The sequence below is a fragment of the Montipora capricornis genome, chromosome 1 (assembly GCF_036669925.1).
Source record: "Montipora capricornis isolate CH-2021 chromosome 1, ASM3666992v2, whole genome shotgun sequence".
In the NCBI taxonomy this organism is placed as follows: Eukaryota; Metazoa; Cnidaria; class Anthozoa; order Scleractinia; family Acroporidae; genus Montipora; species Montipora capricornis.
In genome coordinates, this window is record NC_090883.1 from 37962152 (window position 1) to 37981364 (window position 19213).

The 19213-nt window shown below is 38.2% G+C and overlaps 1 protein-coding gene across 1 annotated transcript; it reads left to right on the top strand.

Moving 5' to 3' along the window:
- The first annotated feature begins 432 nt into the window (after positions 1 to 432).
- Positions 433 to 18358, top strand: LOC138042045 (KAT8 regulatory NSL complex subunit 1-like). Its single transcript, XM_068887782.1, has 8 exons — positions 433 to 652; positions 2304 to 4092; positions 5788 to 6518; positions 6737 to 6839; positions 9516 to 9598; positions 14263 to 14400; positions 15785 to 16080; positions 16960 to 18358. The coding sequence occupies exons 2-8, from the start codon at positions 3014 to 3016 to the stop codon at positions 17710 to 17712; spliced, it is 3183 nt and encodes a 1060-aa protein (XP_068743883.1). The 5' UTR covers positions 433 to 652; positions 2304 to 3013; the 3' UTR covers positions 17713 to 18358.
- Positions 18359 to 19213: the final 855 nt, after the last annotated feature.

Consider the following 19213-nt stretch of genomic DNA (forward strand, 5'->3'; position numbering starts at 1 on the left):
ACCCAATCCTGAATCTTAAAATCTCGAACCCTGTCACTTTTTTTACCATTTCAAAACTGACCCCCAAAATTAAGCCTCTTTAAAAATTGTAACCCCCCCCCCCCCCTCCTTCTCCTCCCGAGCCACCGCCCCGCCCCCAGGGGCGTAATAATCGATCGCTCCCTAAATGCCTCGGAAAAAACCAATTTTTTTGGCTGCAAACGTTCTGAAAGGTGTTTGATCTTTGGGAGAACTCTGGAATAAAATCGTACCTTTGAGCAAGGCGAGATTCGGGTAGGGTCGATTCAGCAAACTGTGTGAAAGCATGTCGATCACCTCTCCGTACATTACCCTCTCCTCCCATTTCAGAGAAAAGCCGCTTGAGGAGAATAATTATTACCCATATATGGATTGTTATAAGGAGGCCAGGCTGCTAAGTTACGCGAGAAAGCCAAGTTGACAGATTTTTATGCGCTACAGTGGAGGGGAAGACCCCACTTGCAGGAAAAAATATTTTTCCTTTTAGGCAAATATCTGCGAATTGATTTTGAGTTATCGAAATGATTTTAATAACGGGATTCACTAGTGGAAGAGGTCGGGACAACGGGAGGAAGAAAAATTATCTGGCTTTCCTACTCTATGATGAAGGACTGGGGCCGGCGAGACATAACAGGTCTGTTATTTTCTGTTATGGAAGAAACTGATTTCTTGCTGTGTTAAGGCGGTATGCTTTGGGGAGATTATAATTCGTTTAAAGTAAAGTAAGAAAAATAATTTTTTAGTGATTTCGTTCTAAGAAAGGTAAAGTGCAAAATTATCGGACAATCTCAAAATACTTTTATGAGAAAGTCACAACATCTTTATCATTACTTCCCGTTAACGTTGGATCGAAGTTAAGTGTGCAACTTGCGCCGTTTCGTTTAATTTCAAAGCCGTGTTTGCGCAAGACATCACTTGCCTTTATAGTGATGGAATAATCCGTTTTGTATATTATTTTTGGTAAATGAAGATGTTTTGCTTGGAAGTCGTTGACTTGGTCAAAGACGAATTTTTTAGGGGGTGGCTACGTGTTTGGAAGAGAGTGTCAAAAGATTTTTACTGGGGTGGGGTGGGGAATAATTTCGCAACTTAGCCAGCAAAGAGCTTGTATACAAAGCAACTTTCTAGCGCTTCATAAAAAAAGTTGGCCTTTTACTAATTCTCTTCAAAAGAAATCTTATGTGGTTAGCAGATCCCTGTTGAAAAAGCAGAGATGTTATAAAAAAATAACAATTATCTTTCAATGATACTATCTTTCACTGCTTGAATCACTTCAGGACGAGCACCTAAGGAAAAAGAAAAAGCTGTGCAAAAATAGAAACCTTTTGTGCATTCATTCTTGGGCCAGCAGGTACAAAACACAGGTCAAAAGTGACAGGTGATTCACTTCCCAATGCAGAAAGAATCCTAAACATTCATTAAATCTAATCTTAGGCCGAAGTAGGCCTAAACAAAAGTTTTTAGGCCTAATATTAGCATTGGTAAACGGTTAGGATTGTTTCTGTATTGGTAAAACAATGACCTGTCACCTGTGATTTGTACCTGCCCTTCTTGGGCTCTTGTTTGTTGTGGTGAAAACCATTCAAAGGTTTTATCCTGAGGACATGTTTTGGTACAATACTCTGTTACCCTCAACACATTTTGATAAATTCTATCGAATCTTATCAGAATAATTTTTCTTGGTCTGGCCAAAGCAATTTTGTTCTAAATGAAAAGGCTTGAGAACACGGCCTTATTAACTGTTGTACAATCAACCGAAGAAAACCGAAGTACGAAGTTTTGTCATTTTGGAAGCTCTTGCTGTCACTTCCGGTTTCCAAATGGAACAACATTTTCTGAAAAAAGAAACTCAGTTTCACGCCACAGCCGAAATAATTTTGATCTTTAGCCCCAGTTCAGCCGAGATTCAAACAATTTCTTAAATGCTTTGAAATGGATAATACAGTTGTAACGATCAACTCTTATTTGAAGCTGTACATTGTACAATAAGTCACTGTTTTCACTCGTGTGAGAACAACTTTGTTATTTTTCACTCTTTTCTCCCCAAATTTATACAGCAATTGGTTTTCAAACCCGAAGATAGACATTTCACTTTTAGTGTTAAAATTTTCTTTTTAATTTCCTTGTCGTGCACTTCTTTGACTATTCTCGGTCGTCGCTTTAATTTATCTTCTGTGCGAACGCAAAATTCTCACGATATGCAATATAGATCCCTTACTTACATATTATCTTAATGATCATTGATTTTGCGAAGAATAAGCTTTGCTTGCGTCCGTTTTTTTCAGATTTCTCGAGGGGAAAATCTTCGCTTCGTGGACGGTATTTCTCGCAAAGGAGGTGTGCTCGTATAAAGTACAGGAAATCTCACACTTTTCGACCCTCTGATGGAAAAATCAATTCTCCTCATTCGCCTTTGTCTGCTGATGATGCTTTTTAGTCTCTCCTCCAATCACGCAATACCTGTGGGAGGGTGGTTGGAGTATTGATGCAGTCGCCTAGAGCGTATGATATTTGCACGAGGCCTTCGCTGATACAAGAACCTTGTAGTAGATTCAACGCCGCCATTTTGGTTAGCGGGAAAAGAATTTCAACTCGCGTTAAGGGTGGCCTATTTGGGATTGAAACTGCCTGAAGTATCATTCCGAAGGTTTGAATTGTACTCATCTTCAATCTGTCTGGTACTGGCTTTGTGTTGACGGTAAAATTTGGCGGTAAAATCAAGACAAAAATTCGGCGTTTTTGCATATATCAAGTTTGGTGTGTTCTTTTGCGAGATTAGAACACGCACTACCAAGACGTGGCGGTCACGTGCTCGGCGCGCTAAAAAACGTTTTCACTACTCCCCCTGAATGAACATCAAAAAGTTTGAATTTTGGAGTGTTTTATCCTTTGAGTTTTATTTTTTCGATTTATTTTCCTGTTGTAAGCAGTTGCGAAAATGCTTTCAACGGGGCCTCGTTGCCATCGGCAGTCATTGTGAAGTGAAGTATGGTAGATGGCTCAAATGGCTCCCGCTCTGACCGAGGCGAGCGCGTCTCCGGAGTCCTCGAGAAAACATTCTTTGGATCGTCACTGTTCGTCAATTGTACAAGAGGATCTTAAGCAAGAAACTGCTGGTCTTACTTTGGGTTTGAAGCTGATTTCTCATAACGGGCTCGTACGATTGATCAGTGACAATAACATTGCAGACATTACAAATACTATCAAGCCTTCGGAGCAGAACACACCCATTGTTTCCCGACTCAACGAAGAAATTAAAGGCAAAACTGAGATGCCAAACGGACATTGTGATGATAAAGTGGAAACAAATTCTGCGAACATGTCAAGCCACTCTTCTAAAGAAGAAATGCGCAGCTCAGGCCTTGATCTTTCTCGAACAACATGTGCTTCAACGGCGAAGACTTCGGCTGGTACATGTAACACTGTTTGCGAAAAGGAAGAAAGGGGTAGAGTTTCGCTGCACCCAGTAGCAAATTTGGAATCCAGAAATTCTTTGATTTCTCAAAAAACTTCGCTGGCTCATCGACGACATACAAAGCTCGAAGGAAGGGCCAGAAAAATTGAAACGCGCCTTCGCAAACTACAAGCGCGGCAACTAGGTGACCATGTGCTTCAACAATTAGAAAGTTTGGCAGAAAAGCCTAGGTTAAGTCTCGATTCCTTGGAATCATATGTCGAAGCAGGAGACATTTCAGGGATCGGAATTCTTCCCGAAAATAAAAGGCTTTCAAATACTTCCGCGGAACTTACGGCCGATCGAGTTGACATTAAGCTAGCGATGCCTGGAAATCATGCAAGCCGGGTGAAAAACAACAACGCAACGACTGTCGATAGTGTAATAAAGGAATTAGAGAGTATATCTGCTGAATCACTGAACATTGTGGAAGGGAATCTTTTGGGTGAATTTAAAGATTTTGGTAAACAGTCAGATGCTGTAAATTCAGTGGAAAGCTGGAGTTCACAATTCGAGTTTTTGGAAAGCATTCATGACTCTGACGCCACGGAAGGAAGCTCTGGTGAAGAAAGCGAAGATGAATTTATAGAACCAAGGAAAACGAAACTTCGCAGCAAAAGGTGAGAAAAGCCATCGTTTTTCAATTTTATGGTCAGTTTGTTTGGAGGTGAAACACACTTCTTTCGACTTTTCTCGTTCGTTAACGTGATAAATTTTGCGAGCTGTAAATTTCATTTTCCTCATCTCCCACGAAATGCGTTGATTTCCCAATTCATTTTAGCATCGCAAGTGGTATTTATATTTCAGCAATGTTCAGTGGCCGTTCCAGATTCAAGTTAAGTTCGCATATTTTTGGTGCGACCGAGTTCGATTGTTGTTGTAAATTTGTTTGAGATACAAGTGACTTTTTTAAATTTCCCTCGCGAGTTATGTGTAACACCAGAGGCAGAGCCCGAACAAATGCGATCGATTTGAAGCGGGAAATAGTAAACTTATCAGTTGTTTTCAAATTCGCTCTCCTTTTCGAAATGTAAACCCCGAAGTTATTCACCACAGACTTGCAGAGTGGCCATTACAAGGCAACCACTGAAATTGTATTTTTTGCTTTGATGTGGATTGGTTTTTATCACGTTGAACGATAATAATGTAGCATTTTCAACTTTGTGTTTTACGGGAATTGTGGCACTTCTGACATCCGAATTGTTTTGGCCCATGGAGCAAGTGTTGTTCTAGAAAATAGGGTCCAATAGTGCTCTTTAAAAGTGGTGCCAGAGTCTATTTTTTGCGTTTATTTTGTTTATACCCACTCCTTTCCAGCATTAAAGTTATTTGCATACATGTCATTGAAACTATGAAAGGAAAATTTATTTTTTTAGAATGTAGTTTTCATGTCGGATCCTACCGATGTGTAGGGTTTTAATTTTGTCAGTTGTTTCGGAGAAAATCAGTTCTGTCATCTTCGTCTTTTGGAAAGATGTAAAAACTACTGTCTTGTACTTGGTTTAAATATAATTTACACCACGGGGGCTTCTTTTTCTTGTACCTGGTAAATATTTGAAATATTGGTTTCTGCAACAAAAAATAAATAATATATGTTCTTCAGTTTTTATGCCCAGCCTGGAACTCTTTTTTAACCTAAAATGTTTGCTACATGTTAGCTTAAAAGAGTTAAAAGTTAGAAGTTGCTAAAAGTATATACATTTCCTGTAACATTTTTCCTTGAAGAGAAGATCTGTCTTCCCTAAACATGGAAGTTTAAGTGTGCTATTAAATTGCAAGTGTTAAAAATAAAGGTCTCTCATTTTTTGGGTAACATGCACTACATAATGTTCTTCCCCCTAATATTACAATCCCCTTGGTGTGTTCATAGCTGTAGTCTTTTCTCTAAATATGTAGCTATGCTGTTTCACGCTTGATTGTAAGCTGCATAACATTTTAATTTGAATGATATGAGTATATTGTGCCGGAATTGGTTCTAGCTTCAAGAAGTTTTATTTTATGTCTTACTTCAGAACCTCAAGACTTGTGAGGAAGTTTTTTTTTTTAACTTTGAGCTTAAAATGGAACAATCTCTCTGAACTGAAAAGGTTAAGAGTAATAATTGTAGGTCTTAAGACAGTAATGTTGAGTTCTTTTTCTAATTTTGGTGGACAATCTGTGACAATATTGGCTGGTAAGCACAATAATCTTGCTAGTTTTTTTAATTAAATTAGTGATCCGAGCCTTGTGTGGTCGTTATCTTATTCTGTAAGTTCAAGTTTTATTAAAGCCTAAAATAATATTGATTAACTCATAATTTTGTTTCATTTTGTCAGAGCTAAAAACTTGAAGAGACAGTGCCACTTGGAAGAAGGAGTCATAGCTTCCCATTGGTCCTGGCTGCAGTCTCAGATCATAAATGTGGAGCGGCAGATTAGACGATATGATGACCTTTACAAGGGTGGACGATTGAGAAAAGGATCTGTTAAACTACAGGCTTGTACTTCAGATGTTGTTTTGACAAAAAGTGCCAATGATATTGAAGGGAATGGAATTTTAAAGGGACTGAAAAGCAGTGTGGTATCAGTCTCATCTGTAGACATGGCAAAATCGTTGCATTTATCTGAAAATGGTAAGAAAGATCCAGGAAAGGAACCAGATAATCATGTGTTGAATGGGGTGAAACGAAGTCTCCTTGACAGTTCATTGTTAAATGATGAGGATGTGCCAATCAAACGTTATCGAGCAGTGGTTAACTCAAATGATTCTACTGACAACAAGTTTTGTCCTCCTCTACCATCTTCCTCAAGTGATGTTTTCCCACAGTGTGCAAGAACAAGAGGAGTGTATGCAATCAGGAAGCGACGCTTGGTGCAGTTATCTCAGATGAGGAACACCAAGTTTAAACCTTTATCTCTGTTCTGTTGCTGTGCTATGCCTACAACACCTTGTTTGATTTGTTCAAAGTTATCAAGGACGTTACCAGTCGTTAGCCCTAATCAAACAATGGCAGAGAAGGTTGCATTACTTGATGCCTCATTTCACCCTGTTCTCTCTTTCTGCACAGGTAAACAAATAATTTGGTGCCGCTTATGTGGCTGTTGATGGCATTTTCAGTTACTGTAACCCTAATTATGTAACATGAGAATTCCCTTTCAGTAAATGTAAGACTTTTGTCAGACTTGTTGTCCAATCAACGAAAGTGTGGTATTGGCAATTTTAATGTGCAAGCTGGTTTCTTCTGTCAGTTTTAGTTGCTTTAAGGTAATTTTTTTTTCCAAGTAGACATCCCTCTCCAGTTGCACTTTGGAGCATTATTGAAGAGGGGTGGCTTTGAGAAAAGAACTAAACCACAGGTGATGAGGAACCCACAGATCGTGGAAAAGAAGTAAGTCGTTGACAATGTTATTTAAGTATTTAAAAATATATATTTTGATTGTGATTGGTCACATTCTGGCTAGCTGCATTTAATTAAAAGGACACCGAGCAAATTATTGCTATTGTGGCTTTTAGCATTAGTTTACACTGATGAAGCAGCTATTTTGACAATTGGTGGAGAATAAATGTGATTACATCATCATTTTCTGAAAACAACTAAGTTGTAGAAAAATTTTGGTTCATTTGATGTTGCTGAACATATGTTGTCAATAAAATGGGCTAAGGCCAGCACAAGGCATTTTCTAGAGTGCCTTGTTAAGATAGGTGAAAGAATTAAAATGTAAGCAGTGTTATTGATTAACTGAAGTGTAAATAGCGACAGTCATAGCTTAAAATAGCACTGCTTATTGTTGTGATCTCTGTGGAATGTTGTCAACCATAACATGTTAATTAGTGGCAGAGTTTGAGGATATATTTTTAGGTAAATTCAGTAATGATTGCTATGTTAATTTTGAATTAACATGCGATTTTGTACTAAATGTTGTAAGGGATATACGTCACTGGGTCGTAAAGAGAAGCAATAAATTACTTCTGCTTCATTCAACCCTAATTCATCTCAAGTTGACCAAGCATTTGAAACTATCCCTATTTTCTATCTTCAAAAACAACTCTTTTCCCTTTAGCTATGGACCAAGAATCAAACAAGAAAGAATCTAAAGTATCATTGTTCATGGGTACTGCTTTGTTTTGTTTTGGGTTTTTTTTCCACATTTAAATGCCAGAAGATGGATGTACCCATCAACAGCAAAGTCTTAATATTTACGAGATATTTTTATCATCAACCTGGGCTTTCAAAGATGACAATATGTTATCCAGTGTACAACCTGCCATGTGATAGTTTTGGGTCTGTCATCAGAAACCTCCTTCATCTGGTTGCTTTTGGATCTTCTGACTGCTATTGCTTTGAAATGCAATAGCCTAGAATAGCTTAGAGTTTTAAAGTGATCACAAAGTTAAGAGCACTGTTCTTTCACCAATGTTTTCTAGAGTTCTAATCTTGGACTTGGTGTCATAGTGTGATATGTGGGTTGAGATTCTTAGTTCTAAAATCTGCTCTGAGTGTAATTTTTCAGTGTGTGCGTGGAACTTGTCATCCTACGTAAATTCTGTGCATAGCTCAAAACTGTGTAATGTTAATTGTGCAGACCTGGAATGTTTAGTTGTTTACTGGATTTCTATTTAAAAGTGACGACACATTTGAAATTAAAGACATGATTCGGTCGTGCAACGACCATCTTCAGTTGAAAGTAGAATTAATTTGAAGTTACATTTGAATTTATAATGTAACTTCAAATTAATTCTACTTTCAACTGAAGATGGTCGTTGCACGACCGAAACATGTCTTTAATTTCAAATGTGTCGTCACTTTTATAAAAATTGTTGTTAGTCTGCTTCTTTCCATTTCTATTTAAACAATAGAGTGTTTCTGTCAAGGAACTATCGGCTGATAGTTGCTCCACGGAAATTTGATGTTCTTAAAACAAATATGCTAGTTTTAAGAACATCAAATTTCTAAGGGGCAACCATCAGACCGATAGTTCCGAGACATAAACACTCTATTGTCTTTATTGTTCACTACTAAATTTTCTTCCGCGCGCCAGCTCAAAAATCATGTTGAATTATTTTCAACTTTGTTAGACGAAAGCCGTGTCAGCCAATGTAAAATTTGAAAAAGAAAACAAACAAAAACCCTCTTAATACAATTTCGATTGTTTATTTTCCATAAGGCCGCTTGTTTACAGAGGTATTTTCAGCGGACGACTACTATCCATCCGGGTATTTTCCTCGGACGGGCACTGTGGGCTGACAGTGTCTCTCCGCGGACGAACACTATCACGTCACGTAATCAATTTAAACCAATAAGAATCGGAGAAAATTTAGTGGTGAACTATAATGGAAAATGGTGTTGAGCTGAAAGTTAAGAGGAGCATTCTAGAAGTTTGTATTTGTCAATTCTGATTTTAGTCTGAGTCCTATATAGTTCTGTTGTAAGTTGATAGTTTATGCCTGACTGCTTGATTTAGGGCATTTAAGGTACCTGTATGCAAATGCATACTGTGATTTGTGCCTTACATGTGACAAGAACTGAACTGGTTCTTGTTTTTTCTGTTTGGAAATGTATGAGAACCTTATTTGAAAGATAATAATATGGTTTGGATTTCTTCTAGTGGTTATTGTTATCCACCCTCTAGAAACTTGTAAGATTTGCAGCTTCACAATGTGGCATAGGAGTGAAAATGGCATTGACATGAACATTCCCTTTCTTTTGAATATTGTGTTTCTTAACTTTGGATGTGGATTTACACATACCCCAGCTCTGTTTCCACTTGTCGGAAATAAGTTGCCAAAGCCTTCCATGCATGGAAACAATACAGTATTTGAATATCTGATGAAAGATGAAGGCAGAGGTGGATGATTCTATCGAGGTAGATTCTTAGACAGACCCAGACAACATTAATAATAATTTGGGTAGAAGATGTAGGCTGGTTGACCCATGTTTATAAACTCTCTTGAGTATGAAAAAGACTAAGACTAAGCTAAGGACACAATATCTAAAGGTGGAAGGAACAGCAAGTGCTTTGTCTCTGATGTTTTCGTTGATCTCTTTATATTCATTATTTGTCAGGAAACCACCTGTGGTCACCAAGACAGGGAAAAGACGTGTACAGCTTGCCAAGGGAGCAGCTGCCTCCCTTTTGTCCTCTGCCAGTAAGTTGTTACATTTGGCCCAGGTCAAGCATACTACTAAAATTTATTAATACATAAGTTATGTGCATTTGAAAATTTAACGGGTAATTCGTTCTAAAAGATAACCTTCACAAATGAAGCTGTATTCTGTTTCAAGGATCTTAAGTATCTGTAAGAATAAAACATGAATTTCCAGCAGTAGTTTTGAACCAGAGTGCAAACTTGATGCAACATGGCTTTTTTAATTAAATTTTGTCTGTTTGAATTTGATATCTACACAAAAATTGCCCTCTAAAATATTTCACAGTCAAACCCCCCAAAATTTGAAGTAAAAATGACTGTGAACAAATTGTGCTTTGTCTGACTGTCTGTGTTTTTTGAAAAAAAAATGTTCTAAGAAATTCAATTTTTTTTAATGTTGATGAAATGAAGAATTAAATGAAGATGTTGGAGTGGAAATTCAAAGGTGGTGAAAAAGCCACCATAATTTTCAATCATTAATTGTTCAAGGAACACACATGGTTATGATAAAAACCAAGGCATGTTTTGCCATCTCTGCTGCTTGGGAAGAAGAAAAACCCTTTTGAAGAGAGAAAGCTTCATCAAATTTTGAGGAAGCTGCTGGCCAGGCCTCATATGGAAGAAATCCCTAAGTTAATCAAGTTTGCTGCCATTCCTTTGATTCTTAACCACCAGTTCTGCAAAATGTAAAGATATTTCATTGTGTAAAACTGAGCAGACTTGCCTCAAGAATGTCATTATGACCATTGACCAATGCAACTGAAAGTTGAGCCTTGGCAACCAGAATTTTCAGGCTAGTCGCCACTTGACAATTGATCATGAAGTCAATTAATTTATTTTTAAATTTAAAACAAATTCATGTGCTTGTCTAGCTCAAAAGAGAAAGAATAATTACAATAAAACTACCCACTTGCATGATACTTGTCTTCCACACAATGTAATCAAACAACAACAGCCACCATATTTTTCGATGATATTATGCCCCATACATAATTACTTAACCTACCAACAAGATGAACAAACACATGCTTCGATATTTTTGCAAATGAATAATATAATTTTCTTTGATTGAAATGTCTGCTGGTGAGCTTCACAAGTTTGTGAGCTTTTGCGATCAGCGGATAAAGAACAAGCGAGCAAAGGAATTTATTCAAAGTATATCATGGGCATCCGAATCGGAAGCAGTTAATTTAGCAAGGTTGAGGAAAGATAGTCTGCTTGAAATCTGGGTACAACATTGATACCTGGGCTGGTCTTTCATGTACATTTATGGGATCCAAAATCTTTAATGTCCGCAAAAATAAAGAACAAAGAAAACGTAACAATGCCCAATTACCAGGGCTTAATTGAAATAACAATGGTTCTTTTTGTCCTCTGCGAACTTAGTCGGGTAAATTCATGTCTACCCAGTACGACACCTGAGACTGCGATATTTAGTGAAGGGCGGCGTTGCGTAGACTGTTAACATAATGAGCAACTTGAGAAATTATTCTTTTTCATCAGCATGGGTGATTATTATACAGCAAGAGACAACTGAGAACATTCAGGAATAGCTAAGTCTTTCATTAGCAGAGATGTATCCAGAGTGCGTCATTGCGTCCTGGGACGCACTCATTTTCCTTTTGGATGCATAGATTATTGAACAAAGGGTCCAATTGGACGCAGAAAAAAAATCGAATGTTTATGCAAATTACGAACGCTGGGAAAAACATGCGAACGCGTATTTCACAAGGAAATTGAACATTCCCATTTCTCACAACGGAAAAATGATAGAGTTCCTATCGGATTTTTGTAGTCGAATACTTTCATTTTTTCAACCATTATGTCCAGCTTCAGGAGTTCAGTTTTGAATTCACACGTGTTGCGTGACATGATCTGAGCTGTTTGTTAGGCGAGACAATTGGCGACGTTTTCGATCTTCCGCCAGTGATAATAAAACATTTCAGTCGAAGTTCAGTTTGTTGCGTGCTATCCAAGTGATTTTCAAGCATTAGTTCGCTTATCGTGAGCGAAATGACAGAGAATCCAACTGCAAAGTATGTTAAATTCTTGTTTTGTGCGACCCTGTTGATATTAATTCCGGGTGCGCACGTGTCATCGTCTTGGTTCTTGTTTTGCACGTAACTTGTCTGTTAGTGTTAAAAATTAACATGTTGAACGTGAAACTTGAATGTATTCAATCGCTTGATTATTAGCATTGGCCATGGTGAAGTCACGGCCGCACAGGCCGACGATGAACTGTGTATCAATCGCTTACATTTGTTTACTCTTTTGTTCCTAAATTACACCTTAAGTGTTGTTAAAATAAATGATGCTCTTTTACGGAAAATTGAGATTCAGTTCTTTTTTTTTTGCTGTGGAGATCTAGATAATTTATCAACTGAAGCGAACAGTTCCTACAGCATACAGATTCCTCAAGACGTTTTCAGATGTGATCGATGGAGCTTTGACAGCCCATACATTTTGATTGATGAATCAACAGGCACAGCAGTTTCAAAGAAATTGATCATTTTAAGTACATATTCGTTGGGAGGGATAAGACTTAATATTTGTGCAATTAGAATTCTGAAAGGGTACTGCAGCAGCAATTAAGAGGCAATAGATGGCATATTAATTCTTGAATATTAATTAGCTGGACCCCCAAAATTTTTCAAAAAGGGTTCCAGAGGACCTCCAAATTTGAAAACCTGGATACATCTCTGCATTAGCATTTCACCTTAGGAGAAAGACATTTTCTAGTAGCTTCTGTCCCATTCCATATCAATTACATGGTGTTGAAATTCTTTGGTGTATGCAATACCCATTGTCATTTGCATGCATCGCTGTTGTGCTTTTCATACAGTGTTGAAAAATGAGAGAAAAATGTATTTTTATGGTACCAGTTCTTTGTTCATATGATAATGAATATGACACATCCATTATCAGCCTTTCTAATTACTTAATGTACCACTGAGTATTATCGATTAAGTTGTGGTTTATTTGAGAGTGATAGTCCCTATCTCCTTCAGCTGTGAGGAAATAAATGATGGATTATTCAACGTGTCCTCTTGTATAGCAGGATTTGAAAAAAAATCAGCAGTCTAAACTTCTTCCCAATTGTGCGTCAATCTACATGAGGTATTGCGCCCGGTTACTAAGCTGTTGAACAATCGTGTTTTATTTGAAGAAACATAAATGCCTTTTAGAGCTTTCCCTCTTCAGAAAACGAAAATTGTCCAGTGTCTATTTCATATTTGTTCTTTTGAGTATCTTCAACATTTAGAGTTGGACAAATCCTTTTTCATTTGAAATGGAATTGCTTACATTCATTTTGAAGTCTTTTGTCCACTGCATTTGTTATGCCCAAGACCACATTATTATGTTAATTTTAGCTGGAACTTGGCTCTAGATCTTTGACCAATGTATAAGTCAAGGGCGATTTTTGGAGCTTCTTTTGAGGCCTTAAAAGGTAGACTTGTACACAGCTAGATACTGTACATTAATTTAAGCTCTTGAGCTGGCTTGACTGTAAATTACCCTAGCTCTAAAGTAACAAGGATGTGATTTAAGTATTGAAGCAGTTTGAGATCGGCTTATGTTAGGCAATAGCATTATGACTACAACCCAAGGAATCATATTGTAACATTATTCATTCAGATATATAGTTAAATTTGTTGATTCCTAAAGAAGCAAAAAAAAAAACCCGATGGAAACAAACAACATTTCAGTTTCATTGTCATGTCAATAAGTAGATGGATTAAAAAAAGGAACTGTCTGAAATAACTCCAAGAACATCCAGTTTAAGTGAAAGATAACTAACTTATGCAATCTCACACAAATAGTCTTGTTCCAATGGTTGTTTCAGATGTACTAAGATTGTTTGTTTGCTTTTTTTTTTTTCTTTAATTTTTTTTTCATTTTTGTGGTGGTGCACTGTAAATGCACTACACACTATGTTCCCGGGTTGTAAGAGTAAGTTTGTGGTGGCAGTAGGTCTGCAGTGCGTGCATAAACCATGAAAATAAACAGGTCTGTTGGAAGGGTGCTTGAGTTTCAACAAATGAGCCCCAAAATCGGCAAGGATTTGTGATAACAATGAATGATAAAGCAGCTTCTATTTCCAAAACAATGGAATTACCTGGTGATAAATAACCTCGTCTTGGAGAGTGAATTTTTGACTGGTCAACCTTAAGAGTTGGGCAATTGTGGTCTTCGTGTTGAATTTGCACATTTCTTGTCAAACTTTGAAACACTTGAAAGGAAAACTAGTAAAGACAAAAACCTGGTGTCTTGCCATCATTTTGATACTTAAGCTTTTGGTGAAAGAGCAGTTGTAAGGGAACTTGAAAATGATAACCATGTCAGCCTCAAAGCCAATGGTTCTCAATTCCCTTTTTACTAGTAAACTTGTCTTCTTAGCAGGCTATTTACCTAAGACATCTACCAAGGCACTATAATGACTTAAGGTTCCCAAAAAATATTGTGTACCATTAGAGCTACATGTTATGCAAAGGCAACTTGAATCTCCTGTAAAACAAAATGCAGCTCAGTTAACAGTTATGGAATAAAGTGCTGTGTTACTGCACTACCACACATTTCTTCTTTTTTTTTTTTTTTTTTTTCACTTTTATTGATAAGGATATTTTAGAGCATTGCCATAAATCACATTTCTGTCATAATTGCAGAACTTCATAATCAAAAGTTGGAGCGAAAACGTGGCTATTCAGTATCTGCTTCTTCAAAGAATGCCACAAGGACCACAGAAAGCAAGATAACACCATCTGATGGACCAAGGAAGAAACGGGCTGCAGCTATTAGTGCTGGTAAGGAACAAAGCTTTGCTGCTCAAGTAGTCGCTATACATTTCTCTTGGCACTAACATTAACTTGATTATTGCATGCTAATCTGAAATTACTAGGATGCCCTGCTGTTCTTGGGAAGATCATTACCATTGGCTTACTGAAGCTTTTTTTGCAATTTTACATTTTTGGAACCAGGATAAAGATGTTTTTGTGAAATTGGAACCAAAGGACTTGCCTCAACCCATTTAACTCCCAGGGGCTCTCCATTGACGAGTAAAATTCTAAGTCTGGCCGGTCCGGGCAGGCTTGGGTGTCACAGGGTCCAAAATTAACTTTTTTGTATGGGCACCAACTGGCAACTGGATAAAAATTTTCAGTCGCCAGATGGCAAATCGTGGTCACCAAAAATTTTTGCCTGAAAATGCACGTTTTGAACTTTTTTATTGAGACCAGAAAGCAACGACCTCTCAAACTCACTCTGATCCAACCACCGTCCACAACCTACCACGGCACTCTTCAAACCGCATGCCCCATGACATGTTTGCTGACTGTGACTTGAGCCCACTGTGTCCCACACATTCCTTTATTACAGTGATTCCGCTGTTGTTAAGTGAGCCCACACAACATAGAAGTATGATGTAAGGATTCGGTCGCTAAGTAACTGCTGTGCATGCTAAACACGGTAAATTTCGACCCATGGCAGAGATCTCTTCTCCGTACTCGTCAACCCAGCGAATGCAAAAGAAAAGAGACCTCTGTTAGCAGGGAAGCAACAAGAGCGCGGTCTTGTGTATGTGTCAAGCGTTATTTTTTGCTTTCGAAAGTGAACATTTAGGAGAATAAATGTACCCGACCTCTAACGTAACAAAGAAATCCATCTGCCCCTTTGTTGAAAAATTCAGCCACGGAAACACCAGTCACGTTCTGTTGCACACAAGCCGCCATGTTGTTACCGTGCTACATTCCTCACACCAGTCCCTCAAATCTCTTTACTGAGTCGCAGTTTTTCTGCCCGCAATACGTATTATATGAGAAACCACCACAAAAAAACGTGTTGGCTTACGACGTTATGGAGGTAGTTAACGGGAAAACTCATATCATTTTTCAAAAACATTGGCAGGATAAAAAGTAAGACACTTGTTGGCTAATGGCTCTGAACTTAATAGTAGGTTGCCCATTACTCAATTAATTTTTAGTTGCATTGGCAACCAGGGAGGCGCAATTTCGGACCCTGTGTCAAAGGGTTAACTGGAATTAGTATATCTGTCTTATTATTTTTTCCTAGATGCGCCAAGTATCCTAATAAATTCAGCAAAATGAATTCCATAGTGATGAATCCATTATTTTGGCACTAACAAACTGGTTATCATTAATTGTGTGGTGTTTTTTTTTATCTGTCCATCAGCTGCCCAGCTGCAGAAACGTGCCAGGAGTTTATCCTTGCCCACAGTTGTGTCTTCACCGTTAACTCCAACATCCACCCCTAGTCCCACCCCGTCCTTGGGGCAATCCATGCCAGCAAATCTGTCTTCCCTTTTAAAGAAAAAGAAAGGAAGTAGTGCATTTGACATCAACAACATTGTTATTCCATACTCAATGGCTTCGTCAACCAGAGTTGAGAAACTGCAGTATAAGGAAATCCCAACTCCCAGTTGGCGAGTCAATGAAGTTGGTGATGATGAGGCTGTTACAAAGGTTGAGGTGAGTGATGAACTTTTCTCTTCTCTTTTGTTCCTGTTCTTCTCCAATTTGCAACTTTTTTTTTAATTAGATGAAAGGGTGAAAAATGCTGAAAAGTGAAACTTGTACAAACAGCACTTTATACTGAAGGTTGAAGTTCATTTCATTGTTCTCTTGCAGGGAATGGTGAATAATATTTTTTGAATATGCAATGTGCTTTTTCAGAGCACTTCATTATATTGTTTGCGCTCACTAAGTACTCACAATTAGTCGGGGAATTTTATTTCCCTTTTCAATTGCCATTTTCTATGTTGCCAATTTAAACACACTTTACAACATGAAATTAGCCAGACAACAAGGAGAACTACCTTCGCTGATTTTTTTGTGCAGTGAGCAAGTTATGTGAGTTATAGCATACAGCCAAGGAGGTTTAACCCATTGACTGCTCAGGGGCCCTAGGACAGCCCCTTTGGTGGAGTAAAATCATCTGGCGTTAAACAGAGTCAAATTTGTCAAGTCTCACTCCCAGGAGAAAGTGGGTTAGAAACTTCTTATTCCAGATTTCATTGCAAAGAAGCATTTTGGACTCAATGAATGTTGATACAGCTTTGGTTTGTACACATTACCTGTAGCACTGAATTTCAATAGTGGCTGCCAGGAAATTTTGCCGTGGGAAAAGTAGGAGGTTCAAAATTAAAATTGTCTCAAGCTGAAGTAGGGAAAAAAGCATTTTCTGTATTTTCACCCTTTCTCACTGAAGCATTCTCGCACTTTTGATCTTTTGTCATTTGTCTTTATTGTGGCAAATTTTTTTGGCTGTGAATGTACAAAGAAATTGCAAGCTTCAGTTTTTTTTCTTTAACTCCTGTCTTCTTTTTTCTTTTTTTTTTTTACCTCCAGGTTGAAGAGCCAGAGGAAAAGGAAGATGAAGACACTTCTGAGGAGGGTTATGTCACTAGACATGGATTTTGTGAGGAGCAGGAACGAAAACGATTCTTAGGGCTGGTAAAAAAGAAAAGAAAGCGGACGACCAGGCAGAGCAGTGAAATAAGTAATCCTGACCCACCGTCTCCATTTTCATATGCAGACAGTCAGGGTGGAACACCACCAGGAACTCCTAACTGTAATACTCCATTGCCGACACCCACTGGAGTCTGCTTCCCGTCTTCACTGTCTGTATTACCAGTCTCTGCTTATGCTTCCAGCTCCATATTATCTCCATCTGTTACAAACTCGTCGACTTCTGGCACACTGCCCTTGGTGGATAAATTTCATCGATCATTATCAGACTCAAAGCTTCCTCAGCGCAGGTCTTCATCAACTGATAGACTGGAGAGACCTATGAATGATGAAGAGAGCTGGCCACCAGTACCTCCATGGCCAGAAAGAACATTTCCACTTTCAGATACTGATTTCAGTTCTCTCAGGCTTCCAACACCTCTGCCGACTCCAGCTTCATCAATGCCAGTATCACCATCAGCTTCATCGGTAGGTAGCCCAATGTGCAGCCCGTTGGCGAGCCCAGCATCGGATGCTGGCAGTGATAAGAATGAATGGACGGTTAAGCTTGTCACAGATCAGGGCCCTGGGTCAGGCAGTGATTCCGGAGGGCCACCACGAAAAGGAATTGTCTTGAAACTAGCAAAAAGATAGAGGTCGAAGTTAGTATTTAGTGTTCAGTTTGATGAAAGTTTTTCCCCAGCAAACTGATTTCAGTAGGTATCGTAAAAAGGAGTTGTGTAAAAAAAATGAATTCTTATGTATTTGATCTGTTAGTAATTTTGAGTGGGGCATGGTTATACTGTCTTTGCAATAGTTGCTATGACTGACCTTTCTACGAGGAAGGTTTCGTTTTTTCCCCTTGGAAGGATGTTGCCATAAAGCTCGAGCAAGTATAGATAGACATTCATGTATATACAGAAACAATAAAAAATGTTTCATCCTTTTTCTTCCCTTTCTTGACAAAGGCCTTGTGAAATATTGGTAAAGCCTATGGGGTCTTGCATAAGTTTTGGGTTCGAAAACAATAATAGACTGAGTAAAAAATTAAAAGTACTTCAAAAAAGCAAAAAAAAAAAAAGAAATGTCAACTTGTATTATGCATGGACATTGTACGTAAACATTCTTTCGTGAAGAGAGAATCTTTCACAAAACAAGATTGTAAATAACCTGCATTTCCGATAAATACCACTAACTTGTATTTTATGAGTTTTAAACATCGTGTACATTTGCATTGCTATAGATTTGTAGAGGTTTGGTTACAACAAAAATAACTTTGTGAATACATTGATTTCTATTACATATTTTGTCGTGTTTGTTGGCTACACGCACTTTCTTTCTCTCTTGGACGAGTGCTAATATGAAGGGGATAAAAATTATGCAAAGAGAAGCAACAAAAGTGAGGGGATCGGAGAGAGTATGATAGAATGGGAAAATCCAGCGACGAATAAGTGATAGCTTTCTTGTCTCCCCGCCAGCCCCTCCAAAGTATTATCATTGTCTTAAACATGCGTGCATTTGTGAGGCGGTCAACGGTTCATAGAAGTGTATTGTAAGTGGATTATATTAACTGGTGGAGAAAGAGTTCTTTGATTTGATTTGACGAGACAGTATTTAGGGGGGGAGGGGGGGGGGTTGGCAAAATTATATGGAAAGTCCTGCAAACATTACCCAACCCCCCTTTATAGCAATGGCAACAAACACATAACCCCCCTACTTTATCCAGCATTATCTCAACCCCCCGCCTCTCTCTCTCCCTCAAACATATGCAGCCACCCAACTAACTTATCTATGAAAGCAGAACAGCTCAGCCAGTTCATCCATTGATTGCATTCATAATGTTGTATTAGAATGCTTATATTTATTCAACGTTTTCAACTTCACAATCATTTTTATCCTGAGAAACAACAATTCGGTAGGGGCGTAGCGTAGTTTTCCGTTTATGTACACACCGGAAGGCGAAGTAAAACGAGCGCTTTTGGCGCGATCCTCTAAAACGCTAAACTATTCATTAACTTTGTTGCTTATTTGTCGACCTTTGAAACTACTGAGATGAGTGTATATTAGACAAGTGCATTATCCACAGTAAGTGTGGCTACAGAAAAAGTGCGAGACCTCTCTACGACGGGAATATTAAGTAAAATATTCCATTTTT